The sequence below is a fragment of the Tachysurus vachellii genome, chromosome 1, assembly GCF_030014155.1.
Source record: "Tachysurus vachellii isolate PV-2020 chromosome 1, HZAU_Pvac_v1, whole genome shotgun sequence".
Classification (NCBI taxonomy): domain Eukaryota; kingdom Metazoa; phylum Chordata; class Actinopteri; order Siluriformes; family Bagridae; genus Tachysurus; species Tachysurus vachellii.
This window is the reverse complement of record NC_083460.1, coordinates 14,918,967-14,946,917: the sequence shown is the minus strand read 5'-3', so window position 1 is coordinate 14,946,917 and position 27,951 is coordinate 14,918,967. Positions and strand designations below refer to the sequence as shown.

The 27,951-nt window shown below is 41.1% G+C and overlaps 2 protein-coding genes across 3 annotated transcripts in view; one reads left to right on the top strand and one right to left on the bottom strand.

Moving 5' to 3' along the window:
- Positions 1 to 61: 61 nt before the first annotated feature.
- On the bottom strand, positions 62 to 8,213 carry nrn1b (neuritin 1b). Its single transcript, XM_060860239.1, has 4 exons — positions 8,146 to 8,213; positions 5,030 to 5,090; positions 4,506 to 4,650; positions 62 to 424 (listed from the first exon to the last, which is right to left on the bottom strand). The coding sequence occupies exons 2-4, from the start codon at positions 5,082 to 5,084 to the stop codon at positions 193 to 195; spliced, it is 432 nt and encodes a 143-aa protein (XP_060716222.1). The 5' UTR covers positions 5,085 to 5,090; positions 8,146 to 8,213; the 3' UTR covers positions 62 to 192.
- Positions 8,214 to 10,300: 2,087 nt separating this feature from the next.
- rreb1b (ras responsive element binding protein 1b) overlaps positions 10,301 to 27,951 on the top strand; it is a 36,606-nt gene continuing 18,955 nt past the window's right edge. The window contains exon 1 of one of the 2 annotated variants that reach the window (XM_060874044.1): positions 10,301 to 10,653. The gene's annotated coding sequence lies outside the window, so the exon portion shown is untranslated. The remainder of the gene's footprint in view (positions 10,654 to 27,951) is intronic. The other variant, XM_060874035.1, reaches the window with a different exon arrangement.

Below are 27,951 nucleotides of genomic sequence, written 5' to 3'. Positions count from 1 at the left end.
GTCACCAAAGTTCTCTGTAATTACATAAGATTTTTAAATAAAAACAATGCCTTTGCTTCATTAAATGCTTTAGAAATATTGAAGTATATGGCTTTAAGTGGTCAGGTTTAACAGTGCTAAAGAATGATATCCGGTATATTACGATCCGGTTTTCATTTAGTTTCTAATCATGAAATGAATCTTATTCTAATTTCATTCCCAAATCATCCACATAACCAGTTTGGAGACAGTCACAGCACAGACTACAAGTTCCAGTGCAAAACCGAGTCCTGCTGCTCCGTTATCTTTCGAGCACAGTTGAAACAGACTTCCCCTGTAGTTCAGATTCCCAGATGGCACTTTGAGCTTTTCCCAAAGCTCCACTGCGTCGTCCTGGCATTCTGCTACCGCAGAAGAGGTGCATGACAGGAAATCACTCCAGTATCTGTGTAATAAAAAATGCAATACGATCAGTTCTTCCAACAAATCATTTACAATTAATATAAACGTGAGTTGTTTTAGAATTAGACTCCAGTGGAACATTGAGTCAGGTTCTATTTCTGCAGATTTGTCTATCACATGCCATATGTTATCTTAGAAAAGTATTCAAACCTCATTATTTTTTATAACTGAAATGTCATGAACCTACACATGACATCGGAGTGAGAGCTCAGATGAGAGACATTGTCATCTTTTGGTACAGAATCCCTACTCCTTGATGCTACCACCACCGTGATTCACTGGCATGTTGTTTGGAGGCTACTGGGAAACTATGGGTTTACACCAAAGGTAGCACATTGTACCAATTTTTTTAATAATGGCTTATGATAAAGACTCCCATATTGGAAACATGCCTGAAAGGGTTCTCTCCATTTCCAAGTGCTTCATTTGGTAGAAACCCAACCTTACTCATCACCCTAAGAACACCATCCCTGCTGTGAAACATGGTAGTGATAGCATCATGTTATTAGAGATTGTGGGATACAGCTAGAGCTGAAAAACTGTTCAGGGTTGAGGAACAGATAGATGCCACCAAAATACATGGCATTCTGAGGGGAATGCTTGTTATCGCATACAAACCTGAGATTTTGAGATTCACCTTTAAACAGGTCAAGTCTAATAAAAAAAAAAATTGTAAGTTTATTAAAAAAGAGTTTATTCTTCCATCCATCCATCTTCTACCGCTTATCCGGGGCCGGGTCGCGGGGGCAGCAGTCTAAGCAAGGACACCTAGACTTCCCTCTCCCCAGACACTTCCTCCAGCTCCTCCGGGGGAATACAGAGGCGTTCCCAGGCCAGCCGAGAGACATAGTCCCTCCAGCGTGTCCTAGGTCTTCCCCGGGGCCTCCTCCCGGTTGGCGTCCAGGAGGCATCCGGAACAGATGCCCGAGCCACCTCAGCTGACTCCTCTCAATGTGGAGGAGCAGCGGCTCTACTCTGAGCTCCTCCCGAGTGACCGAGCTCCTCACCCTATCTCTAAGGGAGCGCCCAGCCACCCTGCGGAGGAAACTAATTTCGGCCGCCTGTATCCGGGATCTTGTCCTTTCCGTTATGACCCAAAGCTCATGACCATAGGTGAGGGTAGGAACGTAGATCGACTGGTAAATAGAGAGCTTCGCCTTGCGGCTCAGCTCTTTCTTCACCACAACAGACCGGTATATCGACCGCATCACTGCAGAAGATACACTGATCCACCTGTCGATCTCCTGCTCCATCCTTCCCTCACTCGTGAACAAGACCCCAAGATACTTAAACTCCTCCACTTGAGGCAGGAGCTTTCCACCAACCTGAAGGGGACAAGCCACCCTTTTCCGACTGAGAACCATGGCCTCAGACTTGGAGGTGCTGATTCTCATCCCCGCCGCTTCACACTCGGCTGCAAACCATCCCAGTGCACGCTGGAGGTCCTGATTTGAAGAAGCCAACAGGACAACATCATCTGCAAAAAGCAGAGACGAAATCCCGTGGTCCCCAAACCGGACACCCTCCAGCCCCCAACTGCGCCTAGAAATCCTGTCCATATAAATAATGAACAGGACCGGTGACAAAGGGCAGCCCTGCCAGAGTCCAACATGCACCGGGAACAAGTCTGACTTACTGTCGGCAATGCAAACCAAACTCCTGCTCCGGTCATATAGGGACCGGACAGCCCTTAGCAGAGGGCCCAGGACCCCATACTCCCAGAGCACCCCCCACAGATCACCACGAGGGACACAGTTCTCCAGATCCACAGAGCACATGTGGACTGGTTGGGCAAACTCCCATGAACCCTCCAGCAACCTGGTGAGGGTGTAGAGATGGTCCAGTGTTCCACGACCGGGACGAAACCCGCATTGTTCCTCCTGAATCCGAGGTTCGACTATCGGCCGAATTCTCCTCTCCAGTACCCTGGCATAGACTTTTCCGGGGAGGCTGAGGAGTGTGATCCCCCTGTAGTTGGAACACACCCTCCGGTCCCCCTTCTTAAACAGAGGGACCACCATCCCAGTCTGCCAGTCCAGAGGCACTGTCCCCAGCCGCCACGCGATGTTGCAGAGGCGTGTCAACCAAGACAGCCCCACAACATCCAGAGACTTGAGGTACTCAGGGCGGATCTCACCCCCTTGCCACTGAGTAGCTTCTCAACCACCTCAGTGACCTCAGCTTGGGGGATCGATGAGTCCTCAACTGAGCCCTCTGCCTCTGCTTCCTCAGTGGAAGACATGTCGGTGGGGTTGAGGAGATCCTCGAAGTACTCCTTCCACCATCCGAGAATGTCCCCAGTCGAAGTCAGCAGATTCCCAATCCCACTGTAAACAGTGTGAGCAGGGCACTGCTTCCCCCTCCTGAGGCGCCGGACGGTTTGCCAGAATTTCTTCGAGGCCAACCGATAGTCCTTCTCCATGGCCTCACTGAACTCCTCCCAGACCCGAGTTTTTGCCTCTGCAACCACCCAGGCTGAAGCTCGCTTGGCCCTCCGGTACCTATCAGCTGCCTCCGGAGTCCCCCGAGCCAACCAGGCTCGATAGGACTCCTTCTTCAGCTTGACGGCATCCCTTACTTCCGGTGTCCACCACCGGGTTCGGGGATTGCCGCCACGACAGGCACCGGAGACCTTACGGCCACAGCTCCGCGCGGCCGCGTCGACAATGGAGGTGGAGAACATGGTCCACTCAGACTCAATGTCTCCAACCTCACTCGGGATCTGGTTGAAGCTCTGCCGGAGGTGGGAGTTGAAGATCTCTCTGACCGGAGACTCTGCCAAACGTTCCCAGCGGACCCTCACAGTACGTTTGGGTCTGCCAAGTCTGTCCAACTTCCTCCCCGGCCATCGGATCCAACCGCCCCTCTCTTTACCCGAGTGTCCAAGACATACACTCAGGTCAGATGAAACACCCACAAAGTCGATCATCGACCTCCGACCTAGGGTTTCCTGATGCCATGTGTACTGATGGACACCCTTATGCTTGAACATGGTGTTTGTTATGGACAAACTATGACTAGCACAGAAGTCCAATAACAGAACACCACTCGGGTTCAGGTCGGGGGGGCCGTTCCTCCCAATCACGCCCCTCCAGGTGTCACTGTCGCTGCCCACGTGAGCGTTGAAGTCCCCCAGTAGAACGACGGAGTCCCCGGTCGGAGCACTTTCCAGCACCCCTCCCAGAGACGCCAAGGTCGGGTACTCTACACTGCCATTTGGCCCGTAAGCACAAATAACAGTGAGAGACCTCTCCCCTCTCATTCAACGGGGTGAACTCCAACACATGGCTGCTGAGCTGGGGGGCTATGAGCAAGCCCACACCAGCCCGCTGCCTCTCACCGCGGGCAACTCCAGAGTAGTAGAGAGCCCAGCCTCTCTCGAGGAGTTGGGTTCCAGAGCCCAAGCCGTGCGTGGAGGCGAGCCCAACTATATCTAGTCGGTATCTCTCAACCTCCCGCACCAGCTCAGGCTCCTTCCCCCCCAGCGAGGTGACATTCCATGTCCCTAGAGCCAGATTCCATGTCCGGGGATTGGGTCGCCGAGGCTCCCGCCTTTGACTGCCACCCAATCCACATTGCACCAGCCCCTTACGGTTTCTCCTGCAGGTGGTGGGCCCACAGGAGATCGGCCCCACGTCGCTCCTTCGGGCTTACCCCATGGGGTAAGACCCGGCCACCAGGCGCTCGCATGCGAGCCCCAACCCCGGGCCTGGCTCCAGGGTGGGGCCCCGGTTGCGCCATACCTGGCGACGTCACGGACCTTGCTATATTTCTCTTCATAAAAGGGTTTTGAACCGCTCTTTGTCTGGCCCGTCACCCAGGACCTGTTCGCCTTGGGAGACCCTACCAGGGGCAAAAAGCCCCAGACAACATAGCTCCTAGGATCATTCAGGCACACAAACCCCTCCACCACAATAAGGTGGCGGTTCAAGGAGGGGAGTTTATTCTTCACTATAGAAAAATAAATTCTTTCAAATACAATTAATGTGACTGTAACTAAAATCTCATAAGTATTAAAATACTTTCTAGTGTAGTAATATAATGTAAGGCTAACTTGCGCTTACGAGCAGACAGTGTGCAGATTTTCCAAGTCATCCAGATCATGAGGATAGTTCACCATGTTTTCTCCAAGGCTGAGCAAGCAGGCAGAGAAACCCTTAAACACGCTCTCGCATGCCCCTGTAGAGCTCACTGCTCGAAGTAAAGATGCTGAAATAAAATACAGATACAGATTATTTCTAATGATACTTTAATCAGAAACCGAATGAATCCTATGAGAATGAATTGCATAATACGTTGAAAAAATTTCTATGTATTGACCATACTACATTCTTTAAAACATTATATTTTAGTTATAAACTGAATTTGTTTAGTCAGAAAATACATTCTTAGCATCCGTAGACATGAAAATTTCAAAAATGTCTGAATTATATATTTGTCATGAATGCTGACATAGAATTGTGTTTGAAAAGGAATTAAATCAATACACTGATAACTCACAGTATGTAAACTCTTCACACTGGCAAACAATTTAACTATAAAGTCATCTGTTATCATTTTGGATCAGATGAAATATCTTCATTCTTACCTAACTGCAGAAAACAGAGGATCCAGCTGTGTCTGTCAGTTAAAACAAACCCCATCCTAAGCTGTGTGAAAACATCAGAATAAAGAGAATCATCCACTCAGAGCTCCTACACAAGCTGAAAGAATCACTGTGATCAGAAGCTCCCTTTTTTCCATGTACTGTACAGAAGGGTGGTTGCCAGATTGGAGATAGTTCCTTTTACTGACATAGTAACTAAACAACTAAACAAATAAGTAAATAACTTGAGACTCCTTACATACATGTAATCATGAAAACATGACCATATCAGTTGTTTTACTATTTTAATTATATTATTAGACTTGTGTACCATATCATATTCAAATCCATGTGTAAGCTATTGCTATGGAAACAATATCATATTAAGTAAGCTACGTTCACACATACTGCAAATTTATGAAGTTGTTAGTAGGTGTTTCTACTACTTGTTGCCATAGTAACCATAGGTTTACCAATGAGTGGCTGAGCTAGAATTTCTAATCACTTTTTATGTCACTAAAATAAATAATTCTGGAAGGAGTTTGGGAGTTTGTGTATCAAGTTCAGCAGCGTATATCTGCATCATACAATATCATATGAGCTGAAGGAGAAGAAATGTGTGATCTTTGTCACGGATCGCGTGCGTTCTACTGTCTTTACTCCCATTAGTCGTTGCTGCATAGAGTGGCTCCATATTTGCATAAAATTTACATTTTTTACAACTGTGTTGCATCACTGATGTGGACACGCCTACATCTAATCCCCAAAAGTCAACTGGTGCTGTCAGAGTTTGGCAGATCTCACAGAGTTTCGGCTCAATAATACATACAATATCGTTTCTATAGGAACTTTAAAGGATTTGATTGTGGACATGCTACATAATCTGAGACTAATAATAAAATTTAAATAATTGATGGTCATCTTTTTTGTCAGGAAAATGTTTATTGTTTCTCATTTTGTCTCACTACCTTCCAGAGAGAGAACAAAAGATAAGCTGATGACAAAACGACTGTTTATAGCTGCTATAACATAAGTGAGATCAGAAACTAACATGTTTCATGAAATCCCACAACATTCAATGTAATTATTAAAGGATAAAAAATGTGTGATTTGGAATTTATTTGCAAATTGCTGTGTGTAGTTTTAACAGGAATTAAGACTTCAAGTCTACTTCTACTTTCGGCTTTTCCCGTTAGTGGTCACCACAGCGAATCATTTGTTTACACCTAACTCTATCCTCTGCATCCTCTACTCTTGCACCAAATACCTTCATGTCCTCTTTCTACACATCCATGTATCTCCTCTTTGGCCTTCGTCTTGACCTCTTACCTGGCAGCTCCATCTCCAACATCCTTCTACCAATATATCCATATCCCTCCTCTGTACATGTCCAAACCATCTCAATCTAACTTCTCTGACCTTGTCCTCAAAACAGCCAACCTGAGCGGTCCCTCTAATGTCCTCGTTTCTAATCCTGTCCATCCCCATCACTCCTAAAGAGAACCTCAAGATCCTCGTCTCTGCTACCTCCATTTCTGCTTCATATCTTTTCCTCACTGTTATAGTCTCTAACCCCCACAGCATCACTGGTCTCACTACTGACTTCTACACCTTTCCTTTGATAGAAATTACCACCTCAGTATAGGTTGTTATTGGGAAATACTGAACTTCATGGTGGTAACAGTAGCTAAGCTTCATCATTTTACTCTGTGGTTGATTATTTTCCCTTAACAGCACGCCATGGAGTATTTTATTCCTTACACCCTGGACTGGAAACAAAGGAAAGAACCTACATGCTGCAGTTTAACCAGCAGATGGCGCTGTAATGCAACAATTTAACCTCCACACTGCTGAATCATTGTCTCACTGCACACCGTGGACTTATACATATTTTAAATAAAGGGTATCACCATGCTTCGGTTCAGCTTGAATTTCGTCTAGAGAACATTTCAGTATGGTTATCAGCATCCACCACGTGGTCGTTTATTAGTATTCATCCATGTAGCTAGGATTTTGTGAAGAGTTTTTTTAAGCACTGAGTGTTTGATGATTTGGAGGTTTGGAGGCTGGATGAAAAACATTTTGTAGGCCAGAGGCAGTTATTCGGGTCACTGTAGGTCAGAGCCATTACTTAGTGTACAAATACAAGGTCGTGGTTATGTAAGGCAGCTGGTAGAGAGAGAGAGAGAGAGAGATAGTGCGCACTCTAGTGGACACATCACGCATACACCATTCACACATCATGGGGCCTGCTATAGGCTCATTGTTTCCATTAATTATTTATTTACTCTTCATTCACTATTCACTATGAGGAATGCCTGTAGATTTGTACATTTTTGTTAGTCAGTGTAAGTTTGTGTGAAATTGTGTGAAAGCAGAAAAATGTTGGGCCGTGTAAGTCTTGTGATCATTTTTATATTCCATCACTGCAACATAAATCATCTAGAGAACTGAGAAGTTCATCATAGTGTGTGAAAATGAAATGCCCCTGACTGAGAAGTTTGAGGCTACAAAGCTAATGTAGCTAACAATTAATGAAAGTTTGGAGCTTTACTGTAGCTATGTTCCATGTCTAAAACATCACATCCTTACCTCACACACACCCACACACACACACACATACACACACACACACATATTAGCTTAGTAGCATATGACCTGGTATCTAAAATTGCAGATTTATCTTAAATGCAATTTTTTTTATGAATACACATATCGAAGATTAACTATATCATCATCTGAACCACGTCTCCATTTTAAACTCTGACCTAATTTCTAAAGACAGAAATTCAGATTCAAATTGGATTCAAATCTGACTCTGTGACATCCTTGTAGTCTATTTTTACACATAACAGTGTATCATACAACATCAGAAACCACATCAACAAGTCTGTGTGAAAGCTTCATGTGGATGAAGGTGTGTGTGACGATTTAGTCAGGTAGTTTATACAATACAACTTCCTTAGCTGTTAGCAATGTTTACCATCCGGTAAACTATTTCCAGCTTTGCAATTACCTGACTAGATCAAGCAATGAATAAAAATCACTGATTTTACACATTGTAGTAGCATTAGTAAAAAAAAGTTTTAGCAAAAGATTAGCAAAGATAGGTAGCCTACCAGTTTGATCAGCCAGCCTGTCTTTTGGTAAACAAGAAGCTGGTTAGAGTAAGCTGGATTGTTTTGCAGGTAAGTAAAAGCCATTAGTTTCTTTTGTTTTGGCCGAAATGTTTCTTTAAAGGACCAGGTGCAGATAAATGGCTTAATTTTAATCTCATCAGATCGCATTAACAAATAATGGCAACATAAATAATTATGCAAAGATCCCTTGGAAACAGTCGTACTATCGCTGTGGTACATTTGGTTTAGATTTAGGAACTTAAAAGAGGCAGCAAAAACAAAATATTACTCTTGCTTCATGACAACTTGAGTAATCTACACTCTACTACAATTCTACAAGTCATACATTTCTTGGGTCACTTACTGTCCCTGGATTTTTGGAGCCTATCTTGAAAGCATGGGTATAAAGCAGGACAAATGGAAAGGGGTGGGATGGGGTGTGACAGGGTGTCAGTCCACTGCAAAGCATCACAGACTCCGAGTCACACCTAGGGGCAATTTAGAGCAGCAGTGCAATTTAGTGTTATATCATCAGGAAGTAAGGGGAGTCCCCACAGACATGGTGACAGACATTGGTGAATTTGCAAAGAAATGCTTCCTTCATTTTTGAACTCATAAGTTTTCAATGTTGTTGTACTTTCTGTGCTATCACCAGTCTGACCATTTTATAGTGTCTGACATTGTAGGAGATGGTGGTAATTATATTGTCAGTAAATCCTGTAACTGTGGACTGTGATGTATCTGTTATGTTCACCAGTGCTGCTAGTGAGATTATACAAACATGACTCGCTTGATAATCCCATGATGCAATAATATTATGGGTTTCTGGTATTGTAATTTGGGTTTAGAGATGATATGGTGTCACTGGAGTGAAGAAGGTTAAAGGTCTTGCTCATAGGCCTTATTTATTCATTTATTTATTTATTTTAGACAAGCAGCTAAACACATCATTTCTCGACATTGTTGGTTTTTTTTAAGGTTTATTGATTTTTTTTTTTATAGCCATTTTGGGAGTAGCAGCCTTTACTTTGAATCTTTTGCATTTTTGCTAAATGCTCAATAAAAGTGCATGTATTGTTGATGTTCTGTATGTTGTGTGCCTTTGTGCTGATTATCTTTCTATTCTGTACATTGGTGATTAAAAATTCAGCACAGTGTGACATGGCGGTACCACTGTTTTACAGCTCCAAGGTCCAAAGTGCGATCGGGTTACTGTTTGTACTGAATTGCACGTTCTCTCTCCGTGTCGGTGTGGGTTTCCTCCGGTTTCTGCTCACATCTGAGAAAACATGGCAGTAGGTGGATTGGCTACGCTTCAGTGTCCCCTCGGTGTGTATAACTCCTGAATGGAGTGTCCCCTGGGTGTGTATGACTCCTGGGATAGACTCAGAAGCCACCTGACCATGATAAAGTGGTTGTTAAAGATGAACAGCATACAGATGCAAGACGACTGTTAAATGAACAAATCTTGTCAAGTAACCTGAAATAAACTAGGAGGAGATTTGTTTATAGGGCACTCAGCGTTTACTGAAAATGAATGAATGAACGAATGAATATTAGTCAAATGAAAATGATGCAGTGTAAAAAAGTAAACAAGTAAACAACATAGGATACAGCCTTGGGGCTCACCAGTAACAGATTGGGGGTGGGGGCTTAACTTCCTCCTAAACATTCATTCATTCATTCATTCATCTTCTACCGCTTATCCGAACTACCTCGGGTCATGGGGAGCCTGTGCCTATCTCAGGCGTCATTGGGCATCAAGGCAGGATACACCCTGGACGGAGTGCCAACCCATCGCAGGGCTCCTCCTAAACAAAAAGCCTTTAATATCAGTTTTAATTCGAAAATGATTATGAACCAGGCAGAATGACAGGTTTGTTGATAAAGTCTTTGGGTTTGAACTTTACACCGTGCTGCTGTATGATTGAGGACTTGTTGCATTTTCAGGAAACAAAACTTCCTCTGTGTGAAAGCAAAGCAAAGTTGGCAAAGTAAAAAAATAAATAAATAAAAAATAATATAAATAAATACATAAATAATATTGTAAGGCGTGGTGATAGAATGGGTTTAACTTTTGCACCCCCCTCCCGTAGAGATGCTCGCAGCCTCCCCAGCACCGTCCCCTTGGAGACTGCACGAGCAACACGTGATGCAGCCGCTTATCAGCTTTAGGGAGCAGCGCTGCTTCGGAACGCGTGTGGAAGACGGACCCAAAAAAAAGAACAAAAAAAAAAACAGCTACAAAGTGACTTTTCTACTCGATCTTCGTCAGGAACGTCGACGGATTTCTGTCTTTTGAGCGTTTAAGGAGGAAAGCAATGCACCAGGGTTAATCGACGAACTTTGCACATCCTCTAAAAACGCCATTTTGGGCGCTGCTCTCCGGAACGAGTTTGCAGTGGGAGGTTTTTTTTCTCCCCCCTTTCGTTCTCTCCAAAGTCCATCATCTGCTTTTCACCATCATCACGGAGCGCAACAGGCTGGCCGGCCCGGAGCTACTCCGCCGTGAGTCTTTACCAACTTTACCAAACTTTTTTTTTCTTTTTCTCTCTCTCTCTCTTTCTTTCTCTCTTTCATTCTTTGCTTGGCATCTCGACGCCTCGTGCTTGCGTGTGCGCTTTGCTCGATGTGAACCACGTACTTTTATCCTGCGTAAAGTACAGTGTTTTTAAAGACCCTGTGTTTGTCGGTGGTGGAGTTAGAGAGAGAGAGAGAGAGAGAGAGAGAAAGAGGGACTGAGAGATCGCCAGGATGATGTTCGGAGTGTGTGAGGGTTTTTTTTTCCTCTCTTCCTGCTTTCACTCTCTCCTCCGAACGCGTGCAGGAATGCGACCGGGCGTTTAGAGCAACTTTACCTGCGTGGAAACTCGCCTACCTGAGCGACTAGACAGGAAAATACACCCCATACGTGGTTCTGGGAGCGACTTTCTTTTTTGCTCTTGGTTTATTTGATGTTAAAAGTTAATGATCCGTCGAGCATCTGAGTTACATCTCCGGACTTTGGTCGGAGCGGCCGCAGTAGGGGGGGGATCTACACGTTTCCCTACACGGTTTGACCTTGCCAGGACGTTTGCTTGCGCGTATTAGTGCGTTTTTGGACGTGTTTATTTAGTTATTTCCGCTTTTAGATTTCTCGCCTGGATATTTGAATACATCATGAGTTATATTTGTAAACACCCTCTTCTCTCCTCTACACACCACACCACACCACTGCACTCCTCTACACTCCTCTACACTCCACACCACACCACACCACTACACTCCTCTCCTCTACACTCCACTCCTAGGCTGATGTTGCTAGTTTATAGACTGGAAACGTGTTGAGCTTGAAAGAGGAAGTTGCTCTTTCTGTTAAGAGAAGAAGTTTAGAAACATCAACAACAACAACAAAAAAAACTAAGTTGTTGGTAAATACTTTCAGGTCCAAGTTTTTTTTTCCGGTTGTTTTGTCACAGTCTCTCTGTCTCCTTGATGTTTCCTTGATGGGTGCCCTGTGCGCCCTCCTCCTCCTCCTCCTCCTCCTCCTCCTCCACCACCTCTTCGTCATTCGCCTATCATGGTTCCTCTTTGGAGAGGCAGAGAAGTGCACATCCGCATGAGCTGCCTTTCGCACGTTCACACGTTCACATTCCGTCACGAAATTCTACACTAGAGGCCTGCAGATGCGAAGCCATCCACCACCACAGATTCACAGCCTTATCTGTTCATCTTACTTTACCGTCACCACCACCGCACACAGGTAACATACCAGCGACTTAACCCATCAATCTAATCTCTCTAGATGAGCGTTTAATGAATTCTCCATCCTTAAACACATAAAACATTTACATATATTAATGTGCTGTGTTGTGTATTTTGCTGGGTTGCTTTTGAATTGTCAGTCCTGAAGTAGACATTGTCCTGCAGTGATGTCACAGTGATGTCAATCGATTTCCAGCTGGAAATATATGGAGGGTTTAATGTCAATACTGACATTGATGCAAACATTGGACTCAACCTTGGTCCCAGAATGCAATGCAGCTCTATGACAAGTTACAGTAGAGACTTAACTTTGCTAGTCAGCCGAATCATGAGTCAACAAGTCCGTAGACTTTTTCAGAGGTGATAACACGATGCTCTGGTCTACAGATGAAGATGTGAGAGACTAAAGTGCCGCCGCATCACTTTTTTTAATTAAAAATAAAGCGAAGGCGAAGTCACACTGCCTGACTATCAACAGTATTGTAAGAACCTGTAAAGTAAAACATAATATAAATCATTTGCATGATTGATCAGATCTGCAATTTAAATTTTGATCTTTAAGTGGATTCATGGAATTTTTTTTTTCTTTAATACAGGATTTAATTTTGATCAATCACTTTGATTTGGCTTTGTGTCTTTTTTTTCCTGGTCTGTAATCGTTTCCATGACTCGTATATGACCACAGCAGTTGTTTCCATGCTTGAAAAGACACTCATTTCCGACTTTCATATTAAAAAGTTTGTTCTGTTGGTTTTACATATGCTAATGAGTTCTAATTTGAAACTTCTGTGTCCTAATATTAGTTTCAACATTCTATCTGCACTATGAAAGCTTTGTGATGCCATTAACACCCTGCTATTCTTTTAATTAAAAAGCCTATGCTTTGCAGCTTTAATAATTTGGTTTCCAAATGTATTTAACTCGTTTAAGGTCACCTTGTGAAATAAACCTCTACTTGTTCTCATTCCCTATGAATGACATGCTGCGTTATGCGTATTTTGTCCTTGAGTTTATTGTTCAGACCTGTTTGCATTGTTGGATTTCTTGCTTTTAGACAAAACCTGCAGGATGCAGTGTATAGGATGTAGTTTTGGAAAAGCTCCCAGGCCTACAAGCTTTTTAATCCCTGATGGAGGAGGTCAAATGGATAAAGAATCGTGTTTTGCATAATTACAAGTCTGACAGGCAAAACCAATGGATGGGGCGTCTTGAGAATCTCGTTTACGGCGCGGTTGAGCGGATAGCTACAGATGGAGTGCACATGAAGCACTTGTTTTAATGATTTCATGTATTTAGATTTGTTAGAGAGAGAAAAATTAGGTTGTTTGAGGGAACAGCCATTTTATAGAGGTTTTAACAAAAGCAGTAACAGGAATGAACTTGTTTCATAGACGATCCACAACATATGTGGATAAAAGTATGCCGTGTTGTTCTTTAATAATTAATTGTTTTGAAATTGGTGAGGCGTACGAGAAATAAGACATGTCCTGTATTAAAACCAGTAACTCTGCTTCACATCACCCAGTTGTTGATTCATTTCCTGTAACAGAAGTTCATCAGATGCTGAATTCAGACTTCTTTCAGTATTCTTGTGAATGTGGAATAGTTAATTGTATTTTGAATGCTAGATCTACATACATAGATGATGTAACACATTTCTAGAAGTTAATATTAGGGCTTCATCTAATGTGTAAGACTAAAATTATGCTGTATTACAGTAAAAAAAAAACATGATAAAAAGATTTATTTTCCCCAATGTAGCTCCACCCCTAATTGAGGAACTTCCCAGTTGTTGCTCCATTTGTTCAGAATGTTTCATTAAATAAGTCTCAAGGTGCAAAAGAGGAATCTTGGCAGTTTAAAGCACCGCATTTCACGCTGCACGGCCTGCCTCAGTGTCTCAAAGCTAGTGCTAAAAATTTCTAGTGTATTCTGAGGTTTGTTTAGCCTCAATTTTGTGTCATTGTCCAGAACAGTTCCCACTTCCTTCAGCGCTGGTGGGTAGACTGTAGTCATCATTTCGAAGCCTGTATAATTACTCTTCCACCAGAGCGCCTGGCTATGCAGAAGCATAACAAGGATCATTTGTACCTCATCCCTGCTCTTTTCCCACTCAGTTAATGTTTGTTCAGGATGAAGAGGAATCAGAACCAATTACTTTCCAGCTGTCATTATAATTCGGTGTTTACCAAAAAAAAAGCTGCAGTCAGGTGAATGATGGCAGAATTGCAGAATTGGCAGAGATGGGTGGCATTGGTCTCTCTCTCTCTCTCTCTCTCTCTCTCTCTCTCTCTCTTTCTGTCTCTTTACCCTTAGAGTGATACAAGCCAATCAGTGGTGGTCTCATTTCCTGCAGGTGTGACAAAGTATGAGCAGCGGTCTGAAAAGATTCAGTGGCATAGTATTATATAGTGGGGAGGATCTACAAGACATGAGAGCTAAAAAGCTATCGGTTGGGAATTCAAGTGAATTTTGAAAAAAAGATTGGATAGAAAAGTGTCTATGTGAATTTCAGTCACTTTGTCTGTATAGAAATACCAACATACTCCAAAAAGGTGTCCTTTAATTCTTATAATGTAGTAAACCATAGTAATGCAGAACTGTCATTAAAAAAGTAGTTATATTTTCTAAACAAATGGAAAAAGTGCAGTAATAAGAGACCCATGAGGGTGATTTATTGGTAGAGGGTGTGAATATTTTTTCAACACAAGTATGCAGCCTCATCAGCTGTCCTCTTCAATATAAACCTGCTTTTGTTTTCAATTTATTTATCACTCCTTATTTATTCTAGATTATTTCACCCACACATACAGTCTTTCTTTATGTTTAGGAATGCAATTATTCATATTCATCCGAACAAAATAGCAACACTTTATTACTTTAGTTAAAAACTCACTCCATGTGATCTGGTTTAAAAAAGTGGCCATATATTTTATTTAGTTCTTTATTTAATTTTTTTTTTTTTTAAAAAAGACCAGAACAATTTGTGCTTTTTTGGCATGTTAAGGATGTGGACCATCCAAAAATCCAGTAACAGTCAAATTCCAGCTTGCAATAAAATATTTAGAGCTTTTTGAATTAAAAAAAAAAGAAAGAAAAAAGGAATATTTTCATTACACACTGGTTGAGGAGAGTGTATCGGTAAGATGTTATCAATGTTATCACTTTAACCTTCACTAAAGCTACTATCATAAGAACAAGTATAAGCAGGTAACCACTACGATTACAAACATCTGCTCAAAGTAGTTCCTGGTAGACAAAGTTAGGACACAGGACTGGATGGAGAGGTGGAGATCGGTTCGGTTGGGCTGGTTATGTCCGTGCCTTCCCTGCTAGTGATGTTTGATTACTGGTTCAGAGGAGAGGTGGGCATCCTGTTTCACTCCTGTGCTATATTTAACCCATCTATTTTAGATAAGATTATGTTCCCTTGGCCTCGTTTAGCATTGGAGAGCTGGGTAGGTGCTGGGGTGTAGATTGATTTACTGTACCTGTGTGTGTAGGAGGTGAAGAGTGTTGCGTCCTCGGTGTAATATGGAATACTTACTTCAACTGTTCAAGTGCATTGAAGACAAAAATCAAACTGAGACTGAATTCTGAGATTGTGTGGGGGAAAAAAAATGTAGGAAAGCAGAATGAGTTGAGTCAGACTCCGTAAGATGGAAGAAGGATAACAGGAAATGAAGCAGCATGTTTAAATAAAGGAAGTAGAAAAGACAGTGGTTACAGTGTGCCATTGCCCATCTGTGAGCATTGAGGCAACATTGCTAGCTGTAATTCCCAACCTACAACCGATAAACCACTGAAAACACCCTTCAAACTGCCCTTTTAACTTGGGTTAGTCTTCTCAAATACCGTGTTTACAGAGCGATGACAAATCAACATGGCTGCTCACACTGTGAAAGTCTCCCTCTGTGAAAGTCTACTTTTTAAATGAGTACAGAGCAGTATTAACTTTTAGCTTTATCAGTTATTCAGCTAATACACGGGCACAGTACTTGCTTAAATCTATAACAGGGATCATACTAATCACTGTTTCGAGAAGTTTATCATTGACAATATTGTTGCTAACATTAGTGGTTTATTTGTTGCTATGTTTCTAACATTGTCTGCAGTTTACTTTAGTAGAATAGAACCAGTAAACAATGAGTCCTGAACCTGTAAAAGTGTGGTTAAAGTAGGTTTCTATGAGCTTTACTCTTTTTGCAGTGTCCATGTTTTTTCTTTTTCAGCTATGATGAATTTCATAGGTTTATGTTAATGCTCTAGATTGTTTCCATAATAGGATCTCTTCATAAATGTTGCTCTGGTCACGTTCTTTGTAATATTTGTTATTATTTATAAGAAGACTTTATTAAGTGTTGGTCTTTGTAACATTCAGATGTAAGACTATTCATTTCTGCAATTCATTGGAAGAATGACAAGTCTGCAGATATAGCTGCTATAACGTAAGTGTTAAGAGAAACTGTTTTTTTTATTTTAATGTAAGTATAAATGGATATGGTGTCTTGTAAACTATATAATTCATAATCGTGGACACTATGCTGACAAAGTCTGACAGTTTCTTATTTCATTTGAACCAAAGAAATGTCGAGGTAGTTAAAAAAAAGTGTTCTTTCAACTAAAGCCATTTATAATGTTGCCAGATTAGGCACAAATCTCCAGTTCATTGAACCAATATTATTGTTTTGGATGATGGGCCTCATTAATTAAAATATTTTAGTAGCATATACATTTTTCAAGGCCAAATTGTCCTGAAAATGATTCCATTCAGAGTTGGTAAGGTTTCGGTAACACTATTTTTTTTCATATGACAAAATGACCACTAAGCAGTAAAAGAGCACCTCCTGAAGGTGACGTGAAATTCTCATTATTACCAAATCCAATAAGGCAGCTCAGCCATTGCAGCTAAGCATCAGCTACCAAAGATATCCAATGACCCATCCTCAGTTTGTGGGGTGCTATTACTTCTGTTTAAATTTTATGTCTAGATATACTTGCCTTAATCCATGGATTTGTTTTGGCTGAATTTGTTTCAAGTCATTAAGTTTTCATTGTGTGAAAAACAATGACTTGAAAGATTGATGAACTAAAAGATTTTTGCATTAATTTGCAAAGATCCTGATATGCTGAAAAAAGTTCTTCTTTGCTGGTATTGTGTTTGGAGCTTGTCATAACAAGAAGGGCGGGAGGGTCTATTTGGGATGATTACGGTTGCTCCAGCATGAATAAAATGGCTCTTCAGGACCATTTTCAGGAAGTTCCTAAAAACAGTTGTTTTCCTGTGAGCTTTTGCAGGGCCTCCCTTGTGCTCTCTCTCTCTCTCTCTCTCTCTCTCTCTCTCTCTCTATCTTTCTCACTCTCCTCCTCCTCCCTCTCTCTCCTGAGCTCAGCTGCTGACTAAACGGTTTTGTCAGCTGGCAGCGACTCTCCATATGTGGATCTGTGATGGTTTTTAGGTCTCGGGCACAGACGAAGATGCTGCATCCTCGTGGTAGTTTATTAAATAGTTAATCAGTAGTGGGATTTCCATCAGACTGGATTTTCTGATGTGATCTTGTTGTTTGAACTTTTCTACTGGAAACGGATCATCATTTTCTGTTGCCTTTGCTCACTTTTTACGACGCTTAACTTAACAAGCAAGTAATTAAAAAAAAAATCAAGACATGAATTCAAGGGCTGTATGATAATTTGTTGAATTGTTAGAAAAAATAGATTTTATGATTTAGAACAGTAATTTTGAGTGGAAACAGTTTCAAATATCATACTGATACTAAACGTTCCTAACAGAATTTTATTCCTAATAATTAATTTATTTGATAATGAAGCTTAAAATAAAGTAGAGTATCATCACCAAAGACAGAATACCAAAAACATCATGTATTTATCAGGCTTCTTTCATCAATATAAAACAGCTAAATCATTGATTTGGACTAGCTTTTATTATTTGCTTTATTTTTTACAGTTAGATCAATATTTGCATATTTCTATCTTCTCTTTGTGTCTTACTTTTATCCATTGAAGCTGCTGAGTCCTTAAATGAACGTTTATTTTGTTGTGAGTATTGTGTGAGTGTACCTGTGAGCTCACAAGTGCTAGCCCTGACCTGATAAATCACGGGTGTTTTCCACCTGAAAGTACGTGGTTGGGTTAATAAAAATTAGTCATCAGCCCTGCATTTTGTCAATTGTTTAAGCCTGCTTCTAGGATTAGTGAGGAGCAGAGTGAGTGGAAGAGAAAAATGGAAGAGACTGAGGGGGAGGATAGCAGGCCTGAGGCAACACCGTGAAACCTGTTCCTCCTGAAGCGGCAGTCTGCGCAATTGAGCCATCTAACTAGTTCGCTTGAGGAAAAAATTTGGTATGAAAAGACGTTCTTTATCAGGTCACCCACTGGTCAGTGTTGTGCTCTTGTCAGTCTTGAGGTGGAGGAAACTAAAAATAGAAGTTGATGACCCAAGTTAGCATAAACCTCATCACAAGGCTCGCAATTGCAGGATGAGACAGTGATGTTCGTTTTGTCGATGGGTGTGGAGGAGGTGTTTTTAGTATAGAGTCATGCATGTTGAAATAGAAATTCCGTATTGCAGGGTTAAGCAGAGTTTCCCCTCTAGATGTTTAGATGTCCACAAGTTTGTGTCATTGTATCATCCATATTGGTCAGTGATTGGTCAGAGTGCATGTTTCTTTCTTTTCTTTTTTTTTTTTGGTGACGAGAAATAAGAGATAATAAGAGAGAAGAAAAGCTTGGCCATATCCTCCTCTGAGTCTCTGAGATGGGCAATGGGAAACAGATGTTTCTCTGTTTTGGCTCTCAGCTTCTAGCTAAGAGTCTGCCATCCTCCATTTCAATTACAAAAGCTTCAGACTTAATAATAAGACTGTCATAATTCTTACAGATTTCATTCAAAAGGTCACCACACTTAAAGGCTTATATTTAGCCTCTATTGCTTGTTTGCTAATGTAAAGTTAAGAATATATGTTTAACACTGGACCTTATCCCATGAAAATCTGTTGTTTGAAAATTATACATGAATCCATTAATTAAGTACATCTATTGTTGAAATGGTGGATAATGTCCTTTTATTTGGACACCTTTTCTGTAATAGGTGATGTTTAAAAGTAGCTGGAATCAAAAACATAATTTGGACAAAAATCAAAATCAAAAACATAATTTCTGTTTATTTTCATGTAGTTTGGTCTAATTTGTTACTATACAATGTGGAAAATGTACCTTTGTTTCTTTCAAAGTGTTAATTTCTTCAGTAGTTTTGGAGAAAAACCTAATTAGCTTAAAAATATTTCTGGAAAATGTGATTATACCATATGTGCTAAACTATTATTATTCAAAATATTACCTTGATGTAGTGTTTATGAATATCACAAAGGACATGATCTCTGGAAATACCTAAGCAAAGAACCTGCATCCTTAGCTAGCTAGCTAATGTTGGTGAACACAAATGTGATACTATGTTTGTTAAAGGAACAGCGATTACCTCAGTGAATCTGAGGAAGCAATTAGCTTGAAAATGTTTGGCTAGCTAATTTAGCCAGTGTTAGCAAAGAACACAAATGTTATTACACTTTATGTTTGAAAGTGTGATTAGTGTGACATCAATTCCTGAAAACATGATGAGGCAAATCAAAACTCACAGTGAAATTTGACCAACAGGAAATGTGAGCCAGTTTACTAGAGTTTAGCTAGTCAGATGGTAAATTTAGCTGATGTAAGGGGAAAACACCACCATTGTGGCTATTGTGCAGGATTTGTGCAAAACTGCTGTGGAAATCAATGTCTTTGAATATTCATTTGATCAAAACAAGACCCTGCCATCCAGGAAGTGACACAAAACAAGCTAGTATTCCTAGCATCGATCTGGCCTGCAAGCTAACACAGCTAATTTCAGTAACAATTTTAGAGTTGGTTTGAATCATAAAGGAAGTAACAAGACTTTGATGCTCCAGTGTCCAATAGTGACTAGGCTAATTTTCTAGAAGCTAAGGTTACATTAGACAAATATATTGTGGTATTGTGGCATCATTTTTGTTGCAGCCCTGGTTTCTTGTCCCGGTTTGTTCCCTTAGGCATCATAGATTTTTTTAAAATAGTTGTATAGGTCAAATTCAGGGCTTTTACAAAAGGTTTAGAGCAGGCGTTAATTTCAGTAATTTATTATTTACTTATTGTTATTCATCCCAAAGCATTGCTCTACCTGTCTACTCATATTCTTTTCACTTACATAGCTATTTGTGTGATTATATGGAAGGTATGCTGTTCCACCTGTATTTAGGTATTTGTTGATGTGTCCACTTCACAGAAGGCCTGTTTGCACTACACTACCTGCCTTTTCTCAAAGTCGTGACGCTACTGAATGTAGTGAAAATAGCGTATTCCTTTAACTGTGTACCTTCTTTTTAAAGAGGTCAATATAATTAGAGATGATGAACAAGCATGCTAGCTAAAGAATGCTAATACACATCCCAGGGGTTCATCTGACCTCAGCATCTCTTTTCGCAGGCTTTTTTTTTTTTTTTTTTAAATGCCTCGTGGCAACGAAGACAATAGACCAAAAACAGCGAGGTGAAAAGCAGATCGCTTCTGTCTCTCGCAACACGATACAGGAGAGTCAGTGTGCAGCTGCTGAACGGGGACGTGTACATCCTTTCCTGGTTGTCATCTTTTCTTGGCTGTATCACTATCTAAAGCTAAAGATAGGAAAAGTTTTGTTTTGGCTTTATTTTATTTTTTTAACCTGAGAAGTGGATATGTAAATGAAATGGATGATGAGAAACGCAAAGGTTTGAGCTGTTCAGACACACAGTGACCACATAGAGCAACACATTGTGCCATTTTGTTGTCCTACATTTCTGTTTACCTTCGCAGCATCTGAGCAGAAAGGATGACACTCGATCTAATAATTAGAGTGGCTCTGATGACACCTACGCCCACATGCGATTTAGCAGTTCTTCTGCACTTGTTCATCTTCTGTGCTTTAAGTACAACTTATCTGATCTTTGTTTCAGTCTTTTATTTTTTTGCTTGTTGTTTTTTAAATTAAATGTCTTGTAAAAAAAAAACAACAACAAAAGAAGCGAACGATCATGATGGAGGAGGAAAACATAAACGAGGCAAAGTTCACTGCTGCCTTCTCTCTGGCCTAGTTCAGCTCAGGGTTGCAGTAAATATTAACTCTCTTATCACAGGGCATAGGACATGCTCAGCTAGTCTGCATGGAAAGAGCAACCTTCTCAGTTTTCTCCTTTGTATTTTGGCAAATTTATCCCTGATTCAGTGTCATTCTGCGATCTAAAACATACTTTTACATCTTTAAGATAGTAAAAGTAACACTTATTGCTCTTTGTTGCATCTATTAAACCCGTTCATTCCGTAGCATTGTGGAATGTGGGTTAATGACAATGTTTAGTTTTATATGTGTTGATTTAAGTGTTGAGTCGTGATGTTACTTTATCTCATTTATAGTGTACTTTAATTTTCACAATTTTTCAAAAGGTTTGAAATTATCAGGCTAAATGCCACTGAAAAGGTATCTAAAATGTCTGTTATGCTCTCATTATTTAACCACAGACTAAATAAGTATTTCTGACTGAATTTATTCATGAACACTTGTGTGGTTGGTAGGTGCAAAAAGTAGCATCGGTTTCTGTTACTGCAAATATCTGCTTCACCCTTTGACCTGTCGTTGCCTGGCATAGCCGAGTAAACCATGCAGTGGAGGTCTTCTACACACACATACACACACTAAAAACACGAAACTATGAGAGAGAGATGTTCTTCTGATATTTAGAGGAGTTTAACAAGTCAAACAACTCATGCACCTTGATATAAATACAATTTAAACTGAGCTATAATGACATTTTCTATTAGGATGAAGAAAGTTTCATATTTGGTTTTCTTTTGTAGAGCTGTTAGGCTAGCAATGACTACTCCTAGTGCATCGTCAAAGTAATCACGATCACATTCCAGCACTGTGTGATGTGGCTGAAGCTGTGTGTCAAATAAATTGCTCTAAATCTCATCAGCATGTCGGACAGGACAAAGTGCACAAGATTAGGAAGGTCTGAAATTTTAAAGATTTCCTCCGGACTCTGGTCTCACAGAGCGGCTGTGGAAAGCTGCTGCCATCTATCAGTGCTTTGACCTGCTGAGATATGAGCATCTGCAAAAGCTGGCTTTTATTTCACATATTAGAATGTAAGAGTATGATGGGAATGAATTAAGCCATTCTTATTACAAGCCAGAGAAGCTAGAGACTGATGTTTACACTAAAGAACAGCACACACTTTATTAGAAAGCTAACAGTGTCTGGATGGAAGCTGTGGGTTTTTATACAGCGTGTGTGAGGGGGCTACAGATCTCTCACTCATTCCAGGCATTAGCTGTACACACACTCCTATAGGCCAGGAAGAGTCACCTGATCATTCAGGTTAAGTTCTACACACGGCATCTCCCATACTGACTGGTGGGCGGAGCTTCTTTTGATTCATTGAATTAAACTGTTTGGTCCCGTGTTAGTTTCTGATCAGCAACGTGGCGTGTACTTTGACCGAAAGCCGCCTCTGCTGCAGAGCTGAGCCGAGATGAAAAAGTCTGTTCTTTTCTCATACTGTATTACATGCTTGAGGCTGATGTGAAAGTTTCCCTCTTTCGGTGGGGGAAAAAGTCTTGCAAAAAAGTGAATGTTAACATTAAAGTTACTTGTGTATGTTAATATTAACGTTTATATTGTCAAGAAACTAAAATGTCTGGGAAAATCTTTATCAAAAAACATCTTTATCAAGAATCTATGTCTATGCATGATGTATGAATAAGCATCCCAAGCGCAGTAGCTATTCATGTAAAGCTATTCAAGTAGCTTAACTGTTCATGCACAAGCGTACATATCTAAAGATACATTTTTTAGCTCTGATTATATTTAGCCTTGATTTAAATATGTCTATATATTTTGTTTATCGTTGACTTGGTTAGCTAGCCTGATAGTTAACTGCTAGCAAACTAGCTAGCATCTGTTTTTTTTCCCCAAGAAGACATAAAAGGGGTTTCAGTTTCCTGGTTTTTATTTGTATTTTTGTTTTCTGAGAAGAATTTCTCTTAACTGTGATTTTTTTTTTTTTTTTTTAGCCAGTTAAGTTAGCTTGCAAGCTTAGCACCTAATGTCTTTGGCTAAATGTTACATTTTTAAAAACATTTTATTCTCTAATGATTTGCACATTGTTGAGATCATTTCAAGGGCACGGAAACAATCAATCATTAACTCACTTTTAGTGAGATCCTGGTAAATGTTATAGTGGATCTATCACAGGAACACTGTGAGGTGGCAATTCACCCCTCAAGAGACACCACTGATCCATCACACATACCCGTACACACATTTTCACACACTCATTCACACATGGGGACAATTTGGAGTCACCAATTCTCCTGCAAACAAAAACCTGGAGGAAATCGACACAGACAAATATATAGTATTTAGTTAAAGTTATTTCAGGATTCTCCAAACAACCGTTCCTGAGTTTACTAGTATGTTAAAGTCTCTCCCTCTCAATGTAGACACTCTACATGATGTACTGCAGATGCCCTTATTTAGTTTTTAATTATCTACATTTGGTGGTTCGTTTGATTTACAGGACAGTTTAACAAGTTCCTATCACCCTTTAAAATGCATTTGTTTCCCCTCTCAAGCAAATACTTTCAGTAATGATGCAATTGTCTGTCTGTCTGTCTGTCTGTCTGTTCAATTTAATTTGTATACAAGAGAGTCAGAAATGTATCGATGCTGTGTGTGTGTGTGAGAGAGAGAGAGACAGCAGCTAAATGGGACTGACAGAAGGTTTACCTCAGGAGATAAAGATAAAACAGTGAGATGGAGGGGCGGGGGAGGGAGCAAGAAGTGAAATAAGATCAACTGACAGAAAGGTGTGTGAGTGTGTGTGAGTAAGAGACTATGTTTCTGCTGAGTCTCTACTGTAGATCTCACACACTCAACTGTCAGAAGCACTTTCTGTCCTACTTCAGCTCTCTGCTTTCCTGAAGAACCTGAGGCAGTAGCTGGCTGTGATGCAAGCAGCAAATCGCTCCTCTCTATGGCCTTGTAGCGAGTCAAACTCTTGTCACTTGTGCACGCGTGGCCTTACTTTTTTTGACTAACAGAATTATAAAGAACAGTATGTTGAGCCTACAGTTTTTTCTACAATTTATCGAATGCCATTCTTTGTTTGATTTATCAGTTATATACTAAGCTTCGTTCTAACTAGCATGCTAGTTAGTTTGCTAGTTTTCAGTTAAATGAAGAGAGCTAACAGTACATGCTGTGTACACTCACCACATACACCAATGAGCTCTGCTACTTCCTGTCAAGCTTAATTTCTTTCCCACCATGTCTTTAAACGCGTTTAATCAGAGGTGACGTATGAAACCGTGGCTGTAAGTTGATTTTTGTGCTTCCAACTGGAAACGAGCTAATTATACTTGTGAGGAAGAAACATCAGCTCATGTGTGATTGCCACAGGATTGGGCAGAGGAAACGTTTGTATTTGTCACGTTAACGTGTCGTACAGCTGAGAATATTTCTGTTCAGATGTCGCTCGTCGGTTTGCAACTTCGGTTGCCTCTGTCGGTGAAATCGTGGGAATGGACAGTCACCTGTCACTTTTTGTCGCTTCCTGGCAGAGGGTCAAAATGTCTGTAATTCGATCTGAGTTTATGAAGAGAGAGATCCAGGGGTAATAACGATAAAATAATGATCAGGAGTGTATGCTGGGGAAAGCGTGTACCGGGCTTGTGTTTTAAATAGCCTGGAATGCGCAGTGCTGGAAATGGGTAGGAGTTCAGCAGGGGTTATGGTGCAACGTGAGGTTCTGTTCCGGACGGCAGCTGTGTGAAAGCAGTCAATTCAGCGTCTGTGTTAGTGTGTAGTGTTTACGTGTGTATGAGTGTGAGATTCAGGTGTATGCTTCTCAGTCGGTTTGCGGTTGTCTCTGCTTTGCGAGACGATTTAAGCCGATTAAAAGACACTTATCCTTCTGCTAGGCCACTTCTCAAAAGATGAAGGATGCTGACTGTCATTCATTCATCCATCTATCTATCCATCCTTCCACCCCTTCCCTTTAACCTGGAGCTTGCGGCAGTACTGCCTGAACCAACATGTATGCCGTATGCAAAAGAAAGCAAAGGTCGCGTCAAGGCCACCTGTTAGAAATGACAGCTGAGTGCTGCTTCTCTTTGCTACGCTCCCCCTCCTGTCTCTCTCTCTTCTTTCTCTCTCTTTCTCACACACACTCACTCACACACACACACACACATACTCCTCCTCCTCCTCTCCACCTCTGTTCTCTGTTAACCCCTTAGGGATGGTCCACCCAGTATGCAAACACACTTGCTCGTATTCACTCGCTCTCTTGCTTCTCGCTTCTCTATTTGGGTTTGTTTCCTTCTCTCTTTTTTTTTCTCCTTCTCTTTCTCCTTACCCTTGCATTTCTGTCCATTTAGTTCTAAATGAGTTCGGTGTATTTCTGTGAACTGTGGGTTTTATGTACATACACACTCTGATTAATGCAATAGAGCAGTCGACCCACGGCGTGTTTGTGTAGTCGAGGGGTTCAGAACACTGACTCACACATTTTACTCAATGAGGGGTTCAGTGCCGCTCGGGCAGGAAGCCGGGAGGCTGCAAAGTGCAGGAAATGAAAGGAAGACCACTTCAAGTGGTAAAGCACAAGATATAAGAGAAGGATGAAGCAGAACGGAGAACCAGGGATGTGTGACTTTCTTTAAAAAATATTGAGCCCTGGTTTTTTGATTTGGTGCTTATTAAAGGTGCAGTTTGTATTTTTCTTGAGGAATAAATTGACAAGCTTTCTTGTAACCCCAGCAATGTTTTGAAAGCTTTTCATGCCTTGTGTGTTACTTTCCAGAAAAAGGGGGCAGATTGCAACATGGGTGTGTGTGTAGCTATGTTTTTGGTTGGGGTAGAATCTATTTCAGGGCCAGAAATATAAACAAAAGGCTAAGACAAAGAAACTGTTGCACATAGTTCTCCAAAAAGTGATTGTTTTATGGTGTTTTAAAATTATGTTTATTAAACTAGAGGGATGATCATACACTCTGTGAATAGCTGTAGTAGGCTAGCATCTACAGTTTTCCTTATGAATGAAGCAACAGTTTTTATGTTATGTTTCTACAGAATAAATGCATTCTATCACTTAACGAGAAAGTACCAAAAGCAGGCGGAGGAGGGGAGATGGTATTAAATGGTAGGAGAGATAAGGTGAGGAGATTAGATGTAGGAGCTGTCAAACCAGTTCAGCCTGAATCCCCTTCCAAGGTTGTTCTTTCGGTGAATCCTTCCCTGCATGTGGTGCAGCAGCCCCCACCTTTAGCAAACCTCCACCTCTCACACTCACCACCCCTCCTTCCTCAACCGCACTGCACTGAAACTGATCCAGGAGCCGCATGGCCTGTGGAGCCAGCAGAACGTGATAGCCAGTCGTGCCAACACTTGCCCGTGCCACTCACTCTTGGATGCAGGAGCAGGTGATCCTGAGGCTTCTTGCAAGAGCCTGGTTTCAGCCAGAAGTGTATAAACAAGTTGTGAAATCGTGCAGGGTTTTTTCTTTCCCCTCCTTAAAAGTGCTTGGCCCCTTTTTTAATTGCCATCCGTTTGTTAACCAGAAGGGAAACATTTATTCTTCTGGCAGGTATGAAGTCAGGATTGACATCTTTTGCTCATTCCTAATCCTCTAATCCTTGTCCATCTGCTTTAGTGCACAGCTCTTTTCCCATCCGTCCATCCTTTCTTTATCCCTTTATCCCTCTGTATCACTTTGCTCATGTATATGGTGTTTATGACCGGTATGATTCTGTCGAACGCTATGTCATGGCGGTCCATCTGTGTATCCTTGTTGGTACTGGTGCTGGCTGGAAACCCACCTGGCCTTGATCGCTTGTGTTGTGGCAGGAAGTGTCAGTTTACCAGCTTAGCAAGCAGAATAAGAGCACACTCGTTCTCCTGTTACCACCAAACAAAACCCTGGTGCTCTGAGATGATGTCACTCTCTGTCTTGTAGCCTTGTCAGACGACCCTTCAGCCTCGTCTTCACTAGAGAGGACAAGATAGTAAACCTTTCCTTGTCACTGGAATGGTAAAATCAAGAGCCATCTTTTACCTGGGAAAGTGTGGTGTATCTGTATTTCGGAGTTTTCATATTATTACGTTCTTAAGGTCTTTATTATCGAACTGAAATTATTTTAAAGCTATTTATGTTTCCATTTGAAAAGATAAACACTAAAGGTACTGTCTAGCTGTTACCTGGTTACTGTGTCAATAAACCATTATTAACTTCAGTCACAGTCAAATAATTGGTGGATGATTTTAATAGTTATCAGTGATAACTTGTTCCAGTAGAGTGCTTCAGTGATGACGTGCATATTTTTGTAGGCCAACCCCGAAGTTAACATCAACCAGCTTCCCTCGACAAAAAGCTCCTAGGATTTTTTTGATTATAGCAGAAAATATTAAAAGCTCTGGGACCAACAAAAGTTTATGAATTTTACTCAGTTTTTATATATTTGTATGGAATTGTTCACCAAGACGATCTCCAGAAATGATCAGAACGCTATTTCTGAGTTTTTGAAGCCTTCAAAGTCACCACCACTAATCTTTCGACAAACTCTTTCCATAGTTCTGTCTTTAATTTTTTGTGCTCATATTGTGGATGAATCCAAATGAACGAAAAGCTGGAGCTGGAAGATTGCAAGAGCACAGAGGCTGCAGTAGATGTGGCCGTTCAACATCCCGGACCTCCGTAGTCCTGTTTAGCCACTTGTTCCCAACACGCCTTTTTCTAGACACATAAAACCTTAAAAATCCCCAGTGGGGTATTACTGATGTATTTTGATATACTGATGTGAAAATATCTTTAGCTTGTGCCAACCATAGACCTGATTTTCAAATTTCAGGCATTTTAACCAAAAACCCATTCAAAAAAGTTCTGACTTCAGCAAAAACTGAAGCAAACTGATGCGTTTTGCCACATCGCTTTCTAC